The sequence below is a fragment of the Spinacia oleracea genome, chromosome 2 (genome assembly GCF_020520425.1).
Source record: "Spinacia oleracea cultivar Varoflay chromosome 2, BTI_SOV_V1, whole genome shotgun sequence".
NCBI lineage: Eukaryota > Viridiplantae > Streptophyta > Magnoliopsida > Caryophyllales > Amaranthaceae > Spinacia > Spinacia oleracea.
The window spans coordinates 80,038,866-80,062,307 of record NC_079488.1 but is presented as its reverse complement, the minus strand read 5'-3'; the positions used below and the strand labels follow the sequence as shown (position 1 = coordinate 80,062,307).

Here is a 23,442-nt window from a genome sequence, read left to right as displayed (position 1 = left end):
ACGGATTTGAAGAACTCGCAAAACTAAAGAGTCTCTTAGCAGATCTACGGATTTGAAGAACTCGCAAAACTAAAGAGTCTCTTAGCAGATCTACGGATTTGAAGAACTCACAAAGTCAAAGAGTCTCTTAGCAGATCTACGGATTTGAAGAACTCGCAAAAGTTAAAAAGTCTCTTAACCGATCTACGGATTTAAAGAGCTCGCAAGATCAAAAGGTTTTTAGCAAGTCTACAGAAAGAGGAGCTCGAGAAATCTACGGATTTAAAGACCTAAAATTGCGAAAGAACAAGTTGAAAAGAAGCAGCCAAGTAACAAACATTCATTTTTTATTCAATATTTGGGGGAAGTACAAATACATTGAAAACCTCAAAAATTGAAAACAAAATGAAACAGTTAAAATCGGCAGCCATCAACAGACAATACCGGCCTACCGAAGTACTAAGAAAGCAAAAAGAAACGAGTACAACGCAGCGCCGAGGCAAAAGGGGGAAAAGCAAGCACATATTCGGAAGTCCTCAACTGGAACCGACCGACTCTGAAGAAGACGACTGCCCGAGTCCCTAACTCTTAGGAGTCTCAGGAGCGGCCCCCAGGGGAGCATCCTTCGAAGAACCCCCAGCAGTAGTATCACCCTCGGAAGTGGCCTTCTGGGCCCGAGCCTCTGCAAGAGCAGCTTGGCGTTCAGCTTCAGCTTCATCTCGATCAGCTTGGCATTCCACCAAGTGGTCCTCGGCCTGCATCCATAGGGGAACTTTCTCGTTCCAAGGGAAGTGAGGCATGTGCTTCGCAAACATGCGCCGAGCACCCAGGATGCCGTTCCAGTACTGCTCTCTACACTGATCAGCAGTGTAGAGGTTGACTCGCTCCTGCTCCAGCTTCCGAATATAGTCATCCTTTTCCCGAAGCTTCAGCCGAAGGACAGGCACCTTATCAGCTTGCTACTGGATCAGCTCCCGATGCTGGACAAAATGGTGGAGCCTTAACTCCGCCTCTTTATGCTCCTTGTCGGCCGCTTCAAATTTAGACTTCATCTCCTGGAAGAGTCTATCTTTTTCCTCAAGTTCGCTAGCGAACTTAGCGGCCATATCCTTCTTTTCCTCAGCAAAGGAAGCGATCTTCTCAGCATCCTCTTCAACTAGGAAGATGAGCTGGCCAACCTCGGTCCCGATCTTCTCAGCAGACTCTCTAGCCTCGCGACTATAATGAAGGTACAGCTGCTTGAGTCCCGTAAGCTCGGAGAGGAGTTGCCCAGCCTTCTGGTCCAAAATGGGAATATCACGAGCATAAGCCTCACGATATTTCCTCAGTTGTTTCTCCTCAACCGAGCTACACTCGGAAGCGAACGAAGACCAGAAAACAGCCTGGGAACGAGAGAAAGATGAGCAAAATAGGAAAAACATAAAACAAAAACACAACTCAAAGAGAAAAATCTAGCAAATTACCTCGTTCAGATAGTACTGGGCCATCATAGCCGGATTCCTCTCTTCGGCCCCAGGAACCCTCCACTGCGGGTTAGCACGAAGCAGATTCTCCCGAGCAGCCTCGGGGCCCACCAAGGATCCCACGTGGGCCAAGGGGTCCTCTCCCAAAATCGGAGCCCTAGCATATCGAGCCATCGCCTCCCTTACTTCTTCGGGGATCCGTTTTAGCGGAACATCCGAACAGGGATCAGCATGGATCAGCCTATCCAGGGCCGAGGTAGAAGTAGAGCCCAAAGTTGAGTGGCGCCTCTTCCTCGTCAAACCTTGCTCGGGCTGCTCCTCCTCTCCAGCAGAGGGAACCTCCTTCTGAACCTCGGGGACCGCAGCTTCGGGGCCCGAGAGATCTATCATCTCCTTGTCTGGACTCTTCTCTCTCTCGAAGGGAAGATCAGCAGACTCCTTCTCCTCAGCTACCTCAGGGACAACCAAACCAGGAACAAAATCGGCTTCAATCGCCTCCATCACCTCGGTGATATCCTGGATTTCGATCCCCGAAGCAGCAGATGGTTTCAGGGGAGAGGGGATGATATCTTCCTCGATCAGCGGCTGATCCACGGGCGGCGGTTCAGCAACCACCACACTCTTTAACTTCTGCCCCGGCAAGGGCATGAAGTGAAGAAGATTCTTAGGAGGAGGCATAACTTCCGAAACCGCTTCCTACATAGCAAGCGTTCAAAGATTAGTTTCAGAAAAAGGGAGAAACGAACTACAAAAACTCCAAGTCAGAACAAATACCTTCTCCGAGGGCTGAGAAGCCTTCGCTTTCTTCGGATGCGTGGAAGGCCTCAAAAGAGTGCTACCCTTCCTTTTGCGTTGATCCTAAAAAGGGGAGACCAAGGGTCAACGAATATAAAAGAAGAAAAAGGAAGAAATAGAGAAAAAAGCGGGAAATACCCGGTTCCTAGATAAAGAGATATCTATCCGAGCCGGAGATGAAACCGAAGGAACGGCACGCGGCACAGCGTCAGTCCCAGGACCCTAAAAAGATGGTCCAGGACCAAGACGTTAGCCGACGGCCAACCGAAAAGAAAAAGACAAACAGAAAATCGAGCCTATAAATGAACACTCACCGGGTCCGAAGTTGTCTTCAACTCAGGAAGCACAACCTTCACAGGAACAGCTTCAACAGAGGAGGCGGAATCCCACGGATCAGCTCGAACTTCGGATATCCGAGCAACCCCCGAAGGAGACAACACGTAATCCTTCAGACGAGGATTACGAGGGTTATCTTTTCCGAACTTGTACTCGGGAGCCGGGTCGTGAATAGTCTTCAAATCCAAAGAAATGCCCAACTTCTTAGGATCAATGCGGCTAAAGCCGTACTCTGCAAAAACAAAGCACAAAACATGTCAGCAAAACGAAGCAGGAAAGAGGACAAACTCACTGAAAAACGGTCTCAGCCGAAAGACACCTACCCCTGTCAAAGATCCTGCTGAGACCGGCAACAGCAAGAATGTCCTCCCTCAAAATGTAATTGAGATTCGGAAGCCAGCTAGACGGCAGTCGATGGTTATCCTCTTGAGCCAAGAACCACTGGAGGAGGTCCACATAGTGGCGATGGTTCCGATCTGGAGCTGCCACACCCCTCATATCAGGATCAGGAGCCACGAACCACTTCGGAGGACGATAAAAGTTGGGATGCTTCGGATCCGTCGGCACACGGACGAGCAACCACTCCGTTTTCCAATTGTGGTCAGAGCTAAGGTAGGGGTACGCCGTGATGTAGTTCGGATCCCCCCTCTTTCGGGACTTCTTGTTGACAATGGTCCACCAACCATACCCATCACCCTTGGAAGCATGGTTGAGAACCAGATCGTGAAGATCCCGAAAAACAGCGACAGAGCAGGGGAAATTGACGAAGTCACACACCCATCTAAATCCGATTATGTGCCTCATAGATTTGGGTGTGAGCTGGGCCAAACTAATGTTGTACGACACCAAAAGCTCGGATACGAACGGATCCAGAGGAAAGCGGAGACCATTCTCCAAATGGTGAGTATACACGGAAATGAACCCCCTCGGTGGATGAGTCACCCGAGGACGCTCTTGCTCAGGAAGCTCGCACCAATACCCCAAGGCATGCTGAATTCCGTATAGCTCCTCGGCCTTCCGATGATAATTCCCTAACTTCGCTTCCACCAACCAGTCACCGCTGACCGATTTCTCCAACGGACCGTCGATCTGCGTGGTCTCATGCAAAATTGAGGCATACTTGCCCTTCGGATCAGCTTCCGTCCAATGAACTGGAAACTCGGAGTAACGACGACGAGCACCCGAAAAGCCAGCTCTCTCACCAGAGGTTGCGCGTTCATCTTCGGAAGCATCCCAACCAATCGAACTCTTCTCCAACGGCCTCTCCGAAGGTCGACCCCTCGAAGATTTCGGTAACCTCCCCGAAGGCACGTTCTCTCTCTCACTCGAGGAGCCAACAACGAACTTGCTTTTGCCCCTATTCTTTGCCATGGTCGCGAAATCTCGATCTAGGGTTTAGATTGAGGGGTAGAAGGAAGAACGAAGAAAAAAGGAGAACTCAGAAACAAATTACCTTTTTCCGAAGCGGAATTCGCCGATAAAGCGAACAACACAAGTTCCCGAAGTCTAAAGTTGGCCGAATTTCGTAGATCTGAAGAAGCAAATTGCACTGCGATCGCCGGAATTTAGAGAGAGAACGGGTTTGAAATAAGGAGTAAAAAGTTCAAAAGGAGCAAAGCACCCAGTATTTATAGAAAAGAGAAAGGGCGCATCAACTTCCTCAAACCCACGATCTCCATGACACAGTACAATTCCCAACACTTGTCATCAATGCAAATCATCCCTTTTCAAAAAAGAGAGGGAACTTTCGGACTTCTGACAGCTGGAAACCCACCCATTTAATTCTAAATGGACCGGGTCTGGGGGGCATGTTGTTTGGGCTCCCAATTGACTCTCAATTGGGCCACTAAGTCCAAAGCCCAATGGCTCTAAACAACAACATCGAACCCACCAGTGGCTATTCAGCCACCCATTAAGGCCCAAGGCCCAATAGTAATAAATGACCTATGGGCATTTATTATGCAAACACTATAAATAGGCCGCCAAGGCTCACACCTCAAGGTACGTCCAATTTACCGCCTTAAGACTACTCTTCTAGAGAACTTCTCTCTAGAATCCGAGCATCATTCTTACTTAGGCATCGGAGGGGCTTTCCTCGGAAACATCCCCGAGGCTAGTGACTTTGCTCTTGTGCAGGTGAATTCGGACTCCACTCATTCAAACAAGCAAGATCTTCAACACATACAAAGGGGCCTTCATTCGAAGCCCATTGTTTCCATCTTTACAACACCGGAACAATAACATTTACTTATACTTATTTTTTGTAATATTAAGATGAAACATGCAAATATGCAATAGTTCAATGGTAAAGGTTCTATTATTTAAACCCCACTTTTTTATGTAGGTTAAGATTACAGGGAGCGAACGAAACCACTTGTTAATTGGAACAATACTCCATCTATTTGAAATTAGTATAATAATTGACACTCTATGTATCTATCTTTTGAACTAGCTAGTAATAGATAAGTGAAATTGAATTACCATTAGAACGCCAATCGAATTCTGTAAGATCTTAAAGAACCACCTTTGAATATTAGGACTATCTCTTCTATCATTTTTACTTTGAGATCTATTGGAGAGTGGGTGGAGATTGGGAATGCATATGAAATATATTTGGAAACTCGAAGCAATTAATTTGGACAAACATGGATTGATCATATTATAGACATTTACTCTGTAAAGTATTCCATATTATTGGAATTGGGGAGTGATATAAATTGGTGTAGATAATTGAGATAGTATTCGAATAAATGGATACTTATAAAAAAGGGGGTCAATCAAATATATATTGAGTAGTTGATTTTTTTCCTGTGTATGAAAATGACATACGCAAGTCTAGTTGAACATGACCTTGAATGTGCGTTATCGTTTGATTTAGCAGTCACCAATGTAATATATAAGAATTAAAGATTTTAAGAATACATTTGCTAACGTACGAAAAATACAAGTCTTTTAAAATCATACCTATATACATAAAATAACAGCCAAGAAGAATATTCCAACAATATACCCATAATATTATAACATAGAAATATTGTAACTAGAATACTATTATAATATTATAGTCCTATTTACTGGTGAAACTGCTCATAGACTAAAGACATCAAGATAGTGCTCCTTCATCTATGAGAAATTTGCTTTTTCAAAGGAAGTCCACAAAAGAACACTAGGAATTGCTTTATTTTAATATCTTAGCACACATACTTTGATTGATATCTATAAGTATATAAAAAATTATATGACTGAGAACAATTGCATGAATACAGTACGAATATACGTTACGTACCCCTTATTTAATTAGCATATGACGTTACATTTTCAAAGGATATTCTCCTTATTACACTGAACTGTCAAAAACATACTACTTACACTAAAATGACAACATATCACATATCTATTGCATTACTTTTCCATTACAATAATACAACTTTGCTAAGATTTGAAGACAATCACCCTTAAATTAAGCTAATCAAAACCTTATTAAAATTAGAAGAGAAAGAAGATACCATAACACCAAAAGCATATTCCACATGGAAACTACTAATACTTGTAAATATCACACCACTATTCCAACTAACTAAACTACCCCCAAAAACTTAATTCTAGTAAAGCCAAACAACACCTTACCTTAAGCCACCTCACAAAAGCCACTCTCCTTCTTATCTCTTTATTTTTATTTTTGTTTTTTATTCTATGCCAAATTGCCAACCAATTTGCAATTTTTTTTGGGAAAATAGAATGGAATAAAACCACGAAATATACTTCTCCACACATGAATTTGATGGTTAACTTTGATGGTTAAATCGATGAGAATAAGCCAATCTTATATATGCGGTAAAAAAGATTGATTTAGAATACGTTACATTCACATATCTTTTACTCATTTTTCCTAAACTTATCTGAACTTAATGAAACTCATTTTATGGTGCATATTCACCTGATTTTCACATTTTTTTAACTTATATTATCTGAATTTAATTGAACTTAACAATACTTGTTTTAGTTATAAATTGTACTTGGTCGAACTTTTTTTAAACTTATCTTACATAAATTTATCTGAACTTATTTTTCCTCAAATAAGTGAAATTAAGATGAACAGAACATAACCTTAGTTATAAATCATACTTGGATAATTCTTGTTTTTCTTAAACGTTGAAATAAGTGAAAGTAAGATGAATAAAACATAACTTTATTTAAATTCGGTTGGATACGAAATTAACTTATGCATGTATAATAAAAAGTTTGAATTATGTTTTCGGATTACTCAGAGGTTAACCTATTTCGATCAATTTAACCAATTTCTTTTTTTTTTTTTTTTTTTTTTTGTTGAAAATAGAAAGGAATAAAACCAAGAAATATACTTTCTCCACACAACATGAAATTAAAAAGAAAAGGATATTCCCACGTAACAATTTCGAATATTCTACTCTTTCTCTTCATCTTCATACCGTTTATATGATTCTTTACCTCCTCCATTTTTTTCTCTCTCCTCTACTACCTCCATCTTCACTTTCACGTTTCACCATTTTCTCTCTCCTCCAACAACAATCAATAAACCCTAAATTAGCTAAATTAATCTCTGCTCGTGATTATCTGATAATTTTCTGACGTTTTGCCGGCGATTTTTTGTTGTTATTGATTGATAGATCAGATGAAATTTGGGAAGAGTTTGAGCAATCAGATCGAGGAAACGTTGCCGGAATGGCGAGATAAGTTTTTGTCGTACAAAGATTTGAAGAAGCGGTTGAAGTTGATCGTACCGAAGAACAATAATAGTAATAATAATGTTAATGGCGGTGGTGACGAGAGCTGTAATGACCGTCCGATTAAGCGGCAGAGGATTGACGGCGAGGAAGCTATGACGAAGGAGGAAGTTGATTTTCTTAGATTGCTGGAGGATGAGCTTGAGAAATTCAATACTTTTTTCGTTGAGAAAGAGGAAGAATACATCATCACATTAAAGGTATAAATCCATCTGTTTGTTGTAATTTTGATAATTCCTTTTGAAGTTTTTGTTTAATTATGCTAAATTCAGCGGAATTGAGATGAATTTTAGGTTGAGTTTGTTGTTTGTGTGTTGGTGCTCTGTGGAGCTGTAAAAATGGAGGAAAACGGAGTGTTGAGCTGGAATTTTGGCTAGAAACTACGTCGTTTTACTGTTGAATAAGCTGCGAAAATTTGATTCTTTGATTAAGATGAAGATCTGCTTGTGTTTAACTGTTATGCTGTTGTAAGTTGTGAGATAATTTTTGGCAATCTGTCTGTCGTTTCAAGTGATATGAAATGTCGTTTTTGTATTTTTAGAAACTTCTATGATCATATCAAGAAGTAGGTCCCACTGTTTACTTTGAATGGCTTCCAAACTTGCCAGCTGTCTAGTTACTATTATTGGTGCTCTCTATCCAGTCTTGGATTGTTTGTAACTTTGTATGGTGTAGCAGAGGTTTGATTAAAGAAGGAGATGATGTTGCTTAATTAGGATCATATCAAAATTAGTGTAATTAATTAAGAAGTTATGTACGAAGTATAATTTTAGAGAGAATTGAAGTGGATACTTAGTTGTTGGTTGGTCTTTGTTTATAGGAATTGCAAGATAGAGTGGCAAGGGCAAAGGTTTTTAATTATGAAGAGATGCTCAAAATTAGGAAGGAGATTGTGGATTTTCACGGGGAGATGGTTTTGTTGGAAAATTACAGTGCCCTCAACTATACAGGTACCTTCCATCTCTATAACTTTACGCTACTATTGACATTAAAATTCTTAATTCTACGTGGCATGTGGAAAAATGGCATTCATTTTTAAAAGAAGCAAGTACTAGTTTGCTGGGAACACTGGTTTAGGAGCTACATGTTACGGAGTAGTTGATACGGGAGTAGATGCTTATATTTCGCGATACTATTCCACCACAGGAGCTAAGAACGAACAAATCGGATAAGGGTTGGTTGAATACTTGAATGAATGTGGACGTGATATGGTAATGAGGTTGCCACTTTCTTGCTTGGATATTCCATTGGCATATGGAATACAGTCCTTTGAATATGTTCCCTATGGATTGACTAGTAGGAGACCTTACGTGGTTGTTATAGAGAATAGTAACTTAGTAACCTTTCGTATGTGTTCAATGAGAGTGATCGTTTGTGCACTAAAAGGGTAAGTTTCACGAAGTAACATATAATTGGATGGAAAGTTGCGTTTCCTTTACTTTTTGTTACTAGTAGATTGGCCTAAAAAGGAAGATGGGAGTGGGTTGAATCTTGTCTTTGTGTGAATCAATAATAATTCTAGGTAAATGGCAGTGTTTCCAGGCTAAGGATATATCTTAGGTGGTAATATTGTCTCATTTGTCAGCAAGTCAATGAGAGAAGAGAAAAACTATCTTTTTGCTTTCGTCTGACTATGTTTATCTGGTTGATTAGTCTCCCAATATTAAAAAGAAAAGAAAATCTCAGCTAATGTTATTTTTGTTTGTGTTCTTTAAAATGATTATAATGAATTGACCTTTATATATACAATTATAGACACAAATTTTATGCGTATCTTACCGGTGCTTTAAAATCAAAATCAATTCAGAAACACTTGAATACAGAGTAGAAACTACTAGTAATCTTTTGTATTTTTAGCTAAATTGAACTTGTATATCAGTTGTGTTGTGTTTAAAATTGATGCTAGTCAATTCAGTTGTTTTTTGTTTAAAATTGATACTAGTCAATTCAGTTGTTTTGTGTTTAAAATTGATACTAGTCAAATCAGGCAAAAAAGGATATGTGGTCCTGGCTCTGTGTTAGAATTTTTAAGAAAATAATTTTATTTTTGTTTAGACTATTGTAGAGCTTTAAAGCTAAGAAGATGGGAATAATGAGAAAATGAAGATCAGATAGAGTGATTTAAACGTTATGTTTGGTGATCATGACTCTACAACCAATTTGTAATGATGTCGGATAAATCTACATTGTTCAATGAAACCGGTACATGACCTTGTAGTCCCTTAATATGTTGGAAAGTCAATATTTAAGGATGTTCATGACAATTGTGGATGTATTCGATGGACTATATCATGATCAGACCTCAGTCATGCCACAACTCACAACTTGTCTTGATGCACTTTTCAAAAGATAGAATAAAGGAGGGAAAATCTTTAGGAATAAAGAAAGTAATGTACCAAAGTAACTTCTTTTTAACAAAAACTTTTGTTGGGTAACTTTTACGGAGTAGAATACAGGTTCCTACTATTACTCTTTCCTCTTTTGGAAGCATGTCGCTTAGTTGAGAACATTTGGTTTGGATGATTTGAGCTCCCATTATACCTTTAATAACAAGATACATACCTTCATTGCGCCTTGCCTTTATTTATGAGTTGAACAGTTGGACTGTTGGATGTTTCTAAGCCCTGTTAGTGCAATTGTGCAAACTCCTCTGATTTCCCTGTATAAGATTTGAGATCAAGAGTAGGGTGTTAGTCAGAAGACTCGAAATTTTAGACCAAATATCCTTTTATATAACCTTGTTTTAAGCTATTGGTTTTACGAGGGTACTGTTCTCTTGATTTTTCTACTACCTAAAGCTGCTCCTTTCACTGGACAGTTAACCTTTTTATGCTTCCCACTTGAGAGACTTCACACTGGATTTAGATATCCAATTTAACTGTTTTTCTTGTCAGCATATAGTTAGGCCTTTTTCTTGAAAGTGGGCTTTTAACTTTTAAGCTGATTTCAGCTGATGGTGGAGGCCTTTAGGGGGTGTTATAGGAAACGAGATTACGAGAAGCAGGAAATAAGATTATGAGCTACTTGATGGAAGTTTACATGTTTTTCCATTGATGTCTGTCGCTGAATAAGCTATAGGATCCTTAATTAACACCTTTGAACCCCAGAGGGGAAGATAAAATGCAGGGAGATTCCTAGTTCCTTGCTTTCTGCTGCTAAAACATGAATAACAATCTCCTTTGATTGCCAGGACATTTTTTTGTGTTTATGAAATTTCTATTTCGCACCAAAGTGTTTGAAATTTCTGAGCAAATTTTCATGTCCATGTTAGCTGTCTTTAAATCAAAACAACCTAGATCGCTGTCTCTGTTTTATAGTGGTCGGCTCAGGGTTTTTTTGGTTTTGTGTGACGGTAGATTGTCTAGATGCTCCAATTTTGAAGGATGGGCAAATTTTTCTGTGTGTAAATGCAATAATATAGTTACTAACCGATTTAAGCTTTGATCGTTATAAAATTGGGGAAAATTACAAATTGCTGGATGTTAATGTGTTGGATGTCCTCTTTCCCTTTGGCTTGATATCTTTGTTTAAGCTGCTTATAGTTTAAAAATCCCTTTAAAACTTTCTCTTAAAATCTGACCTTTTCTTTTGCAGGTTTAGTGAAAATTCTGAAGAAGTACGACAAAAGAACTGGTGCACTAATTCGGTTACCATTTATCCAGCGGGTCTTGCAGCAGCCTTTCTTCACAACTGACTTACTTTACAAGCTTGTCAAAGAGTGTGAAAGAATGCTGGACGTTCTGTTTCCCGTTGATGACGAGCCAACAACAGCCTATTTAGGTGATGGTGATGATTGTTGCGAGCCTACAACCAGTTCCACCAGCAATAGTAACGGCCTGCTTAAATGTCCAAAGGAACTTGCAGAGATCGAGTACATGGAGAGCCTCTATATGAAGAGTACTATCTCAGCATTGAGAGCCTTGAAAGAAATCAGAAGTAAAAGCTCGACTGTGAGCATGTTTTCACTACCTCCCTTGCAACTCGCTGGTGTAGAGGAGACATGGAAGAAGATACCTATTCTTGAACAAGTAGCGAAATAAACTACTTGCTTCTAGAGGGGACTAGGGAGGAGACGTTACTCTCGTCTCCTTCGTGTAATTTTTTTTTCACTGTATTTTTTTGTCCCTCTCTTATGTCATAGATACTAACACGAGCTGTAATGCTCTTTACATCTTACTTCAATTACCACTATCAGGTATACTAAAAGGCATGAATTTATGCTCTGTATGATAAGTTTAATGTTAATGCAGAATGTATAAGTTTCAGAAGAAGTTAGCTTGCTGATTACGAGTTCCATCCATCTTTTATGTTTGAGCACAGCTGCGAGTCCAAACTCCAAGGCTTGATGAACCTAGTGAGCCACTACTTGAAAGTAAAATCTGTTATGACTTATGAGACAGTATGGAGACCTGTTGTAAGCTGAGCTCAAACATTAAAAAGCAGTTTGTAAAGTATATATTTCACCCTGTGGCTGCAACAACTGTTCTTTGCCTATTTTTTTCGCCATCAACCTGACTTGAATTTTGATGTCATAACATTCTCTGCGAGACTGCGACCATATGTAAAGATGGTCGTGGATCGTGTCGGGCTGTGTTGAATTGGCGTGCCATAGGCCTGAATGGGCTGGACCCATATATATCAAGTCCATTTGTATTGTGTCACGTGGCGATGATTTCAAAAGGGAGATCCATGTACGGCTTAAGCCCACGTGCATGGTGTCGGACTTTCGTGCCTAAGCCTAATTTCATTTAATTTAACCTGATTTGTTGTATTGGGCCTCATCGTGCTTTTAATGCGCACTGAGCCCAACACACTACTTCGTGCCTGTGCCAAACCGTGGTTTTTCCATGTCGTGTCGTGCCGTGTCTCAGGCTGGTCCAGCCAAGTGCCATCTTTAACCATATGCTCAGCAAAAATCACTAAGCTTTTCCAAGCAACAAGTAATCCTATCTCTACAATTATATACGAAATACAAGGAACCAAGTATATGCTAGATATGGGTTCGAAGAGAATATGAAAACTAAGGGTGCGCGTTCCCTTCAACTTTTTTTTTTTTTTTAAAAAAAGCAGAAGTTTTAGGTTTAATAAATTCAGATAAGTTATAATTAGGTCATTTGAAGTGAATATCTTATGAATTGACTCTGTCCGGTTTACTCTCTTACAACCAGGTCTGATCATGTTCAATAAGTTCCAATCAGATTTGATCGTTTCATCTAGAGGGAAAAAAAAGGGTGATGATAAAGGTCGCAACTTTCGACAAGTTTGAATTGTCGCAATCCTACATGGCGTATTCTTAGTGGTGCCACATGGGCGCCACATAGGTCATGAGTCAACAAAATATTTTTACTATCAATGCTAAATTTTTACTATGAAAATATGTAATTAAGGTAGTCGATACAAAGAAGGAAATAAATATTTAATATATGTATAGTAAATATATATTTCCATTTTTTTTGTAAATTTAAATTAAAACACAAAATTAAAATTTAATTATATATTTTGCGTAATTAAAAAAATACATTAATTTATTATCTAATAATATAATTTAATTTAAGAAATTAGTAATATCAAATAATCGATTACTGTAAAATCAAGAAAACAAAAACTAAATCAGTACGGAGTACTTTGTTTCATTCTCATATGATGTCTTTCATTGTGGCCAAAGAAATTTTTTTTTCGGAAATGATAAAGGTCGCAACATGCGACCTTTAAGCCGTGTCACAGTGGTGACATGACACGCCTATGTGTCATAAATGTATTTGGAAACTAAAATATTTAGATTATATAACTTTTATACATGTCATAAAAAAGGTAGGAAAATCTTAATATTTTAATTTACAAATTGAATAATGTAATTTTTTATTTCAGAAAAATAATTCTAATTTGTATAGGAAATTAGAAGAAAAAAAACACTTTTAATTATTTATATGATATAGGAAATTAAAGTAAAAAATACATTTACTAATTTATACTTAGAAAATAAAAAATACAGTACATTAGAAAATAAAAAAATAGGAAAATGATTTCGTCTTTATACAGTACTTGAAGTGTTGTTCTTCCTCTCCGAAAAAATTATTGGTTTATTAGGAAAATGAGATTTTTTTTTTTTTTTTGAAGGAAAAGAAAACTAATCTAATGAGAAGATGATGCCTGATTGTGGTTTTGTTGGAAGACTTATTGGAATAATATCACATCTTTACGGAGCAACTGACTTCGTACTCCGCATTGGTTTGATAGCAACATCTGACTTCAAATTAATTAAGCGACATTCACATATTCACTGCTCACATGAAATATTACCTAATCATTAAAATTAAAACATTATTTTAAAGTAATATATAATTATGAATATTTATTTACCTAAAATATATTATTAGATTATAAATTAGTGTATTTTTTTAACTAAATTGATGTATTTTTTTAATTGCACAAAGTAAGTAATTAGATTATAATTTTTATTTTTTTAATTTGTAATTTATAAGATAAAAGGAAATATATATTTACTATGAATATAATAAATATTTGTTTCCTTATTTGTATCGACTGCCTTATTTATATATTTTCATAGTAAAAATATTGAATTGATAGTAAAAATAAATTGATGACGTGTAGCCTACATGGTGCTTATTTGTACCAATGAAATGCCGACACGTAAGATTGCGACAACATTTTGTTATCGCAACTTGCGACCTATATCATCGTCCTTTTTTTTTTTTTTTAAATAACTTCTTTTCGTTTCCTCCTCTCAAACAGATTATCATTTATCTAGTTTTCCCTCATACAATGAATAGAAGAAGACATTGGGGTTTCGTTAAAAATAAATAAAAAGATCAAAGAGAGAACATCATGGGATCGAAAATAATAAAAACAGTAAATTCAATGGAATGATATATTTCAACAATTAGTTAGACAAAGTGATTTTCTAAACAGTACCGAGTATGTTTTAATCCTAAATCATAAAGCTATTGATTGTTGGGTGGATGATAGATTATACTGATGGAATTTTAATTGTTGTGGTGGGTTTGGACGGATAAAGAAGCATATAATAATTTATTTGTTTTGAGAAAATAATGTTAACGGATTTTATGAAGCAGCTTTTTCTTGTTGCAAAATTATTTTATTGTAAATTATCTTATTCAATTTGTAAATTAGGATATTGAAATTTTCTTCCTTTTTTTCTAACATGTAAAATATGGTATATAAGTTAAATATCTTATTTTTCCATTTTAAAATATGACATGTAAGCGTGACACGTCATCATTATGACGAGTCTTAAAGGTCGCATGTTGCGACCTTTATCATTTTGCAAAAAAAAAAAGCACCCTAAAAGTGGGTTCTCCTTTTGATTGTTTTTATAAACGCGTTGGAAGGTATAAAGAAAAGAAAGGGCGCCTACATTATCCTCCTTTATTCCCCAATCCCCCCACTAACTTATCTATTATTCGATTATTCTCCCTTTTGAATTACGCATTACATCCATGATTTCCGGCTGATTAGTAGCTATATACGGGTGGTTTTTTCCCTCCATCCCTCTGTTCTGCTCTGGCACTGGTTTCCGGCTGTTTTTGCTCGATTCTAGGCGGCTGATATGGTTGCTCGATTCTAGGGTATTGTTGTTGATTTTGCTGTTGTGGCCGGTATGAATTGGTAGGGTTTCCTCCCACCGAGTTGTTGTTACCATTTCCCTGCCTTGCCCTATACTGTGAGAAATACCCCTTTCTGACCATATCCTCAATGTTGTCTTTGAGGTCTCTGCAGTCCTCTGTTAGGTGGCCGTGCTCATTATGGAAGTCACAGAATTTCTTGACATTCCTTTCCCTACTCTGCATTGGTGGCGGCCTTCTCCAGCCATCCATCTTGTTGTTTATGTTATAAATTGCCGCCCGCGGTGTGTTCAGCGGAGTGTAGTTATCAAAGAGTCCTCTGGACTCCTTCTGTCTTGCCGGCTTCTCTGCCCTTGTGGATTGGCATTTCTGTTATTCTGGTTTCTCTGGCCTGCCCCTTGCTGATTATTGCTCTGATGAAAATTGTTTCCTCCTTTTCCCGTCTGTGGGTTATAGCCTGGATTGTACCCGACATTTCCGCCGGTTGCCACTACCACATTGGAGATCTTCATCATTTCATCCCCCCTGATGTACTCGTTGGCCTTGTGCAGGACGTCACCCAGATTGGTGTATGACTTCCGGCTGAGATATTTCTTGAATTCGCACTCTTGCATTCCCCTCATAAGAGCCAGAACAGCAACCTCCTGCTGCAAATTGGGAATAGTGATTGACTCGTTGTTAAAGCGGGTGAGATAATCCCTTAACGGCTCTCTATCTCTTTGAGCGAACGACATCAACTCTCCCGATGATTTCTTTCTCTTCTGTTTGCTCACAAATCGTGACAAAAACGACGCCTGCAGCTGTCGGAAACTGTATATGGAGTGTGCCTCTATGCCCTTATACCAGCTCGATCGCTGCCACTCCTAGGAGTGTGGATGGGAATACTTTGCACCACATGGCATCAGAATCAGTGTACATCATCATGTGCTGTTCGAATGTGGTGCAGTGATCCTCCGGATCTGTCGTCCCATCGTATCTTCCTGTCGGGATTTTTATCCTTTCCATCCTTTCTTCTAGGATTTCTCGGCACAGGGGAGAATCCTTTGGCTGGATTGTCTGCCGTCTAGCTATCTGTAGAACCGGCGCTCTTCGTTCATATTCCGCGGTGGGGACTTGCTCTGTTTCAGGCCATTCTGTTTCCGCCGGATCCGAGCGCTTTCTTTTTTCTGGGGTGTTCTCTTGATTCAGGGCGGTTAGGAGATCCCTAACAGGTAACTGGGGGACCGCCGACCTGGTCTTTCTTAGACTACCGACTGACCCTGGCTGCTGCGAAGCTGGTAGCTCTGACAAAGCGGCCATCACCGCTGACAGTGTTTTCAATTGCTCTCCCGTGAATACTTCCGACAGGGGAGACAGGCGCTCCTGCAGCGTCTGCTCCAGCGGAGTTTTCGGTTGCTCTCTGGCAGGGCTTTCTATTTCTAACTCATCATCATCCTCCACTGCGAATTCCCTTTGTGCCGGTATCGAGGTGTTTTTTGTTATTGGGCTGATAACTGATTGTGCTTGTGACGGATGGACGGGGTTTAGAAGTGAGGGTTGAAACTTGGAGGTTGTCGCCGGTTGTGGGGTTGTTGCTTTTTCTTGACTTTTCTTTGATTTTTTACCGTCTTTCTGTGAGAAATCCATGCTGACTGTTCTACCGTTTCAAGGGATAAGGTCCCCTCCTTCTAGCGCCAATTGTTCCGGGTGTGGAATGAGAACAGCTGACTGTGGGATACTGGATTCCTGTCGAGATTGCCGGTTGATATCTGCACAACAGAATGGATTAACTAGCCTCGGGGGTGGTTCGAGGATCCCCCCTCCGATGCTTAAGTAAGATTACTGAGAGATTAAGAGATGATTAAGAGATGATTAGGGAGTAAGAAAGAAGTGTGTTTAAGTGTTTGTGTACCTCATAGCAATAAATGAGGTGCTCCTTATATAGACCAATCCAAGGGTACGATCTGGTAGGTCCCTTGTGGTTAGATAGCGACCTGTTGATAGTGACCCTTGGTTGGTTGTCTTCATGATAATGCCGGTAGGTTGTCTTGCAAATAATGCCGGTAGAGGATATTTACCTAAGATGACCAGATTACCTGCAGGTTAAGTTTACATACGGGGAGTTCTGCCGGTACCAGGTGATGCCGGTAGGACATCCCGTACAACAGTCACATTAGGCCAGATAAAAGCTCGCACTGCACAACAAATCCAATTACTCTTTTTAAGCAAATTAACTATATCAAAAGTCAGAAATATGACATAAACCACCATTTCATGAATGGTCCTACACGTTTTCCTTAATATTTAAAACATGATTATTAATCCCATAATGCTGTACGTACGTCTAATATATTGGCCTGAGCCGCACCCATTTGGAGGAGAGATTCACAAGACCGAAACACCGTGTTCTATCTTAAAACCATATGGTGATAAGATGAGTCGCTTCTTACCCTTATAAAGTGAACACCTTAGTCCACTTTTATCATCAATGATGGTTCATGGGGCGTGATCTTAACATATAACTCTTTATTAGGGGGAAAAAACCTTGACAAAATAAGTTTCTTTTATATAAACGTTTGACTAAGCAGTGGCTCACAATTTGTGTAATACGTACGTGCACGTCACTTTCTCTTATTGGTTGATATAGATTTTTCACTTTACTTTCCTTCGATTTGTCCGTTGCAATGGAAAGATCCTATAAAGTAATATAAGTAGATAAATAAACGTCTTGTTTGACGTACAAGCAATATAATCAAATTAATTCATTGATAAGGCATATAACATCTAAATAGAGATTTGAATCTAACAATTACATAACAATTGAATCAAATGAAAATTCCATTTCATCAAATTCGAAGCTACGACAATTGCATATCGAAGATTCTTTCCTCTTTTGTATCTTTGCATATCGAACAACCTTCTTCAACGAGGGGGTCTATAGATCTGTTATAACCACGATAAGAATGATTTCCGTCCAATTCGATAAGTCTAGACGCTTTTACACAGTCTAAATATTAGCTATAGGCCATAATCAACATATATTAGTATAAAATAATGAAATGCAAGGAGGAGTCACATCATTAACAAAACCATTATATCCATGCACCATCTTTATAAGCCAACGCCAGCTAGTGCAGTGTATAGTGGAAGCTGAGTAGCTAGTGAAAGTGTGAAACATATCACGTTTTACAACTTGCTTGAGATTATATATTTAACTCTTAGTGTTTTTAATTTGGTCACTTATTGTTAACAACCATCACAAAAATGGAACAACCCAAAGTTTTATGCTTCTTATTGGTCTTAATTATGCTTGCTAATTCTGCTAAATCCCAATTAAGCATCGCTTATTACGCTTCGAGTTGCCCCCAAGCAGAAGGGATAGTAAGATCAACTGTTCAATCTCACTTCAATTCCGATCCTACTATCGCTCCTGGCTTGTTACGACTCCATTTTCATGATTGCTTTGTTCAGGTATTTTCGATGACATTCTCTTTATTTTGCCTATAGTATTCTCGTTAGGAGATAAATCAGTGGCGAATACATGAATTTAGTAGGGGACAAATGAAAAGGTACTCCGTAATATTTAACGTAAATATATTGTAGAAATATATGTACAAAAACCAACACATAAGTACTTGATACTTGACCATGATATATGCGTACACTTGCATAACACTTGGCTTAGTTGCACTTCAAATTTGCACTAACACAGGTAATTAAGGGTTGGTTATTAGCTGGTTTGATTATTTGTTAGTTTATATTAGTGGTTGACTTAATTATTTGTGTGATTATTCAGTAAATTAGTTGTTTAATGTGTAAAATGATCATTAAAAACGTCGACATAAAATGATATAGGTTAGTAGGCGGTTAAAGATCTAAATTTTGCCAATACTAGACCAAATTTGTCATCTTATACCACCTTATTCAAATCTATAATGCAAAAAGCTCTCATATTGAGCCTTTCGAAAAATAAGCTTTTTCATCTCAAAACTCTCTCAATTCCAAATCTCTCCTACTCAAACACTTCAATTAGCCTTTTAAAATAGTCAAACCTATATTTCAACTCATCATGCTCTTTTTCTCCAAACCCCCTGTAGACACCGAAATGAAGTTCTAACATTAGGGTTTCGGCAGGCTCAGATGGAATAAGTCACAAAGACACCATCACCTCCCTGGCTCCCTACTATCAAATAATAGGTATGCAGTATTGGAATAAGTCGACCAGACCCCAGTATTAACAACCCTAGAAGAGAAGAATCAAGAGAGTTACGAGAATTGTAATCTCAAAAACATCAATAAATAATATATTCAATATTCTTTTGAATTTTTATGGTTTACACCCCAAAAATAAAGTTTGATTAATTTGTTCATGTAATAAGGTTAATATATATATATATATATATATATATATATATATATATATATATATATATATATATATATATATATATATATATGTTATGATCATGTAGGGTTGTGATGCTTCAATATTGATTTCGGGGACTTCTTCAGAAAGAACTGCCTTTACAAACGTGGGATTGAAAGGCTTCGACGTAATTGACGATGCAAAGGCACAAGTCGAGTCCGTGTGCCCAGGAGTTGTTTCTTGTGCTGATATCTTAGCTTTAGCTGCTCGTGATTCTGTTGATTTGGTACTCGCCTACGAATTCATATATGTCTCCTTGTTATATTCATGATTCTTTCTTACTATAATTAAGTACTACAACGTACTAATATGAGTTTGACATGAATTTATTGAACAGACGGGCGGGCCGAATTGGGGAGTTCCACTAGGAAGACTGGATGGGAAGAGGTCCTCTGCATCTGATGCTGTAAACTTGCCTTCTCCTCTGGAATCAATTGCTGTTCATAGGCAGAAGTTTGCTGATAAAGGTCTCAATGATCATGATCTTGTTACACTTGTTGGTACGTCCTCGTCTTTTGACTCTTTGTCTTAATATCTTTAACTACATATTAATTAAAAGTAGATATATTGAAAAAGTATATTTAGATTTATCCAATAACAATTAAAAGATAGCTTAGGGATGATATTCATGACCTGATATCGAACAAAGTCTACATCATTTGCTCATTACGACTATCTCTGCCCCATTAAAAAAAAAACAAAAGACCATGCATATATTTTTACTTGTAAGTTGTAACATTAGTATTATATATACTACCTCCGTTTCATAAAAATATTTTTAGTTACTATTTGCACAAATATTAAGACAAAAGTAGAAAAGTTGGTTGAATATAATAAAATATGGTTAAAGTAAGAGAAATGTGAAAAGTATAATTCTTAAATGGACTTGGTCCACACTAAATTTATTGTGGACCATGTCTTAAAATAAAGTTAACAACTTGTACCTAATTTGTTTTGGCATTTTATTAGGATTATTATGGGAAAAAAATATCTAATTAGTGTCGTTGATACATGTTGTGCTTGTATAATGTGATTTAAAGTCATAATTCGCTTTTAAAAATAAAGGGTTACTATGCTTCAAAAAATGGTTACTATGTCTAAAAATGTTGGTGTTTAATTTATTATAGTTACTATATAAACAATAAAGGTCACTATGAGGGTAAAAAGGTGCTAGTGAAAATTATTGATTTTGAGTCCACACTAATATTATTGTGGACCAGATCCACGCAAGCATATTTCATGTGAAAAAAGGTGGATGTGTAGAAGAAAAAAATGAATAAAGTGGAGAAAAAAGAAGAAAATTGTAAATGTTGTGGGGTAAGAATAATTTAGTAAATTTCCATGTCCAAAAATAGAATAAAACAAAAGTGTAAAGCATATTATGAAAAAGACTAAAATGAAAAGTATAAATATCATTTTGAAACGGAGGTAGTACCTGCTTTCCGAACCAACCCATTATTAAAATATTTGCTCGCTCGGCTTGGCCGGCTGGCCCTAACCCGGCCCATATAAGTACTTCGTATTATCCTATATATGATCCTCAAGTTTGTGTCATCTGTAGGTGCACACACCATTGGACAAACAGACTGCAGATTCTTCCAATACAGACTATACAATTTCACACCAACAGGCAACGCTGATCCTTCAATTAACCAACCAAACATAGCCCAACTACAAACGTTGTGTCCCAAGAATGGCAATGGTTTAACCAAGGTGGCATTGGACAGAGATAGCCGGACGAAATTCGACGTAAATTTCTTCAAGAACATTAGGGACGGAAACGCCGTGCTCGAATCGGATCAAAGACTATGGGGTGATGATGCAACTCAAGCAATTGTGCAAAATTATGCAGGAAATCTTAGAGGGTTGTTTGGTGTTAGGTTTAATTTTGATTTCCCTAAAGCTATGGTTAAGATGAGCGGCATTGGTGTTAAGTCTGGTTCTGATGGTGAGGTTAGAAAGATGTGTTCTAAGTTTAATTAATTGAATGTTATTTTTAATTTGGTTGTTCCCAATAAATCATTTGTGTCTTAAAGGTACATGTAATCTATGGTCTCTATGTTTCAGAATTAGACCTATAGATAAGCCGAACACAAAAGAAAAGTTAATTTCAAATGATAAATTGTTGTATTTTATCTTCCTTATGTATGTGTGTGGCAATTGGCATTGTCACACAATCAACAACTATATACTCCGTAACTAAGTACTCTCGATTCCAAATGCTATGTACTTGCGGACATAAAGATGGTACACGTCCCTTGGGCCTTAACATGCCTGGCTCAGACAACCCTACTTATTATGTTTTGGGGGTGGGCCATAATTTTCTAAATAGTACGGTTGAGACACAATCAAGCCCACATGCCCTCAAGACTTCGAGAGCATATACTCCGTATAAAGTAATCAAATGAAGTCTTGTCCTAGTAGCCTAGTAGGTAAGACTAAGAGCATGTCTAGAATAGATTGAGTTTGAAGAGGAAGTCTTATTCTATAATTGCTAGAGATTTAAAATTTACTCACAATATAATAACACGTTTATACCAAACAACATAATTTGATTGAAGACGAGTAGTTGCATTTTCTCATGTGGTACCAAACAACATGGTTTGGTAACGTAGTTGTATTTTTATTTGGTACGAAACAATATATTTTAGTCAAAGATAAATGTTATTTTTCATGGGTCAGACTCAATTGATTACCCGAAATTACCATTTAGCCATTAGTATACCACCCGAAGTTACTATTTTGTCCTTAGTATACCATTTCTAATCTCTACTAGTTAGAGAATTAGAAAACCTCGAGTTTGAATTCCCTCCCTCATTAGTCATTAGTAATTGTATTGTGCATTTTTGACATTGTCTATTATCCTTGTGGCTCACTCGTACTTTTTATTTTTTTATTTTTATCATTATACATATTAAAAGGAAAATATTATTACGGCGTATTTTAGAATAAAACTAGTTTTGGATCTGGGCCATGCCCTGTGTTACTACAATAAGACTTTCACATTTAGTTTGTTTTTTCTTGCAATTATAACATGAAACATATCATATCCTAGTGATAAAAGCATTATTGTTTGAACTCAAAATTGGGGGTTCGAACCTTATACAAACCATGTTTAACATTTTTTATATATATGAAAATTACAAGACTCACACAGAGCCATGTGTCACACATACTTTCTTACAAACTCTTTTAAATATATAGTACAAATATTTATAGCAGAAGGACCTGATCTATTGCACCCTTCTATACACTTAAGCGGTGCACAAGCCCAAATAGAGGCCCAATTTCAATCCAGCATGTGATTTCAGCCCAAAAAATCAAGGGCAAATTTCATATTAGCTATTCCCCTTGCAAAGTTTTAGGTGTGCTGTGCATATCAAATTTGTTTGGATCATTTTCGGATCGGGTCATCATGACACTTGTTGATGAATAATTTGTTATTATGGTTCAAGTTCTTGTAAGTTGTTGTAGAAATTATGACTAATAACAACAATAATTAGAATAAGCTTATCTGTAATGTTGTGGTGTGACACTAATTAGTGCCCTAAAGTCGAATTTGCCTCGCTAAGTACACACAAACTCGTAGCAACCTATCCCCAGAGATACACGACTCCAACCATTCGGTGTACGACGACGAATTAGATTCAAAACACCCTTAAACAATGCCCAAAATAGTGTTGGTTTTGTGTTTTCATTTCGGAAGAGATAAATAGATTAATTTTCTGTGTATCTTTTCTGGAAGGGAAGGTGGAGTTTTATAGCCAAAAAACGGTCAAGCCAGAAAACGGAAACATAATCAATTAGTCCTTCATCGCGTCTGTAATCGAAGCAACAAATCAGGAAAAGATATTTGACGGAAATAAAATCGCCAAAGCAATCAATTAACCGTTAAGCAAATCACGCACCGGTTATACGACGAAAAATTATAACGGGTAGTAAAAAGGACCGCACCCACACCCGTGAGTGCACCCTCGCCCGACCCAACCCGAGCCTAGCTAGCCTGACCCTAGCCCGGTGTGGTTACTAGTCCCACCTTTCTTGTTTTCTAACAAGTAATTATAGGGTAGTGGGATATATAAAGAAGGTAAAAAAGA

The 23,442-nt window shown here is 37.9% G+C and overlaps 3 protein-coding genes and 1 long non-coding RNA gene across 4 annotated transcripts; 2 read left to right on the top strand and 2 right to left on the bottom strand.

Annotated features, from left to right (window-relative positions):
- Window positions 1-560: 560 nt before the first annotated feature.
- On the bottom strand, window positions 561-2,681 carry LOC130467567 (uncharacterized). The gene is made up of 4 exons (XM_056836112.1): window positions 2,552-2,681; window positions 2,217-2,300; window positions 1,745-2,138; window positions 561-661 (listed from the first exon to the last, which is right to left on the bottom strand). The coding sequence occupies exons 3-4, from the start codon at window positions 2,118-2,120 to the stop codon at window positions 561-563; spliced, it is 477 nt and encodes a 158-aa protein (XP_056692090.1). The 5' UTR covers window positions 2,121-2,138; window positions 2,217-2,300; window positions 2,552-2,681.
- A 4,333-nt stretch (window positions 2,682-7,014) lies between these two features.
- Window positions 7,015-11,607, top strand: LOC110799253 (SPX domain-containing protein 2). Its single transcript, XM_022004480.2, has 3 exons — window positions 7,015-7,536; window positions 8,157-8,286; window positions 10,931-11,607. The coding sequence occupies exons 1-3, from the start codon at window positions 7,225-7,227 to the stop codon at window positions 11,374-11,376; spliced, it is 888 nt and encodes a 295-aa protein (XP_021860172.2). The 5' UTR covers window positions 7,015-7,224; the 3' UTR covers window positions 11,377-11,607.
- A 6,481-nt stretch (window positions 11,608-18,088) lies between these two features.
- On the top strand, window positions 18,089-21,489 carry LOC110799262 (peroxidase 25). Its single transcript, XM_022004491.2, has 4 exons — window positions 18,089-18,390; window positions 19,392-19,571; window positions 19,683-19,845; window positions 20,907-21,489. Exons 1-4 carry the CDS (start codon window positions 18,184-18,186, stop codon window positions 21,326-21,328), a joined length of 972 nt encoding a protein of 323 aa, XP_021860183.1. The 5' UTR covers window positions 18,089-18,183; the 3' UTR covers window positions 21,329-21,489.
- On the bottom strand, window positions 19,682-20,913 carry LOC130467955 (uncharacterized). The gene is made up of 2 exons (XR_008928080.1): window positions 20,781-20,913; window positions 19,682-19,886 (listed from the first exon to the last, which is right to left on the bottom strand). It is a non-coding gene; the product is annotated as an uncharacterized lncRNA (long non-coding RNA).
- Window positions 21,490-23,442: the final 1,953 nt, after the last annotated feature.

What these genes read in the sequence shown, in the direction of transcription:
- LOC110799253 (XM_022004480.2), top strand. Translation starts at nt 7,225, where the DNA reads ATGAAATTTGGGAAGAGTTTGAGCAATCAGATCGAGGAAACGTTGCCG. An exon ending in AATACATCATCACATTAAAG is followed by an intron (nt 7,537 to 8,156) that starts GTATAAATCCAT and finishes CTTTGTTTATAG; the next exon opens with GAATTGCAAGATAGAGTGGC. An exon ending in CAGTGCCCTCAACTATACAG is followed by an intron (nt 8,287 to 10,930) that starts GTACCTTCCATC and finishes TTTCTTTTGCAG; the next exon opens with GTTTAGTGAAAATTCTGAAG.
- LOC130467567 (XM_056836112.1), bottom strand. Translation starts at nt 2,120, where the DNA reads ATGCCTCCTCCTAAGAATCTTCTTCACTTCATGCCCTTGCCGGGGCAG. An exon ending in GGAGGAGCAGCCCGAGCAAG is followed by an intron (nt 662 to 1,744) that starts GTTTGACGAGGA and finishes CTGCTCTTGCAG; the next exon opens with AGGCTCGGGCCCAGAAGGCC.
- LOC110799262 (XM_022004491.2), top strand. Translation starts at nt 18,184, where the DNA reads ATGGAACAACCCAAAGTTTTATGCTTCTTATTGGTCTTAATTATGCTT. An exon ending in CTCGTGATTCTGTTGATTTG is followed by an intron (nt 19,572 to 19,682) that starts GTACTCGCCTAC and finishes TTTATTGAACAG; the next exon opens with ACGGGCGGGCCGAATTGGGG. An exon ending in TGATCTTGTTACACTTGTTG is followed by an intron (nt 19,846 to 20,906) that starts GTACGTCCTCGT and finishes TGTCATCTGTAG; the next exon opens with GTGCACACACCATTGGACAA.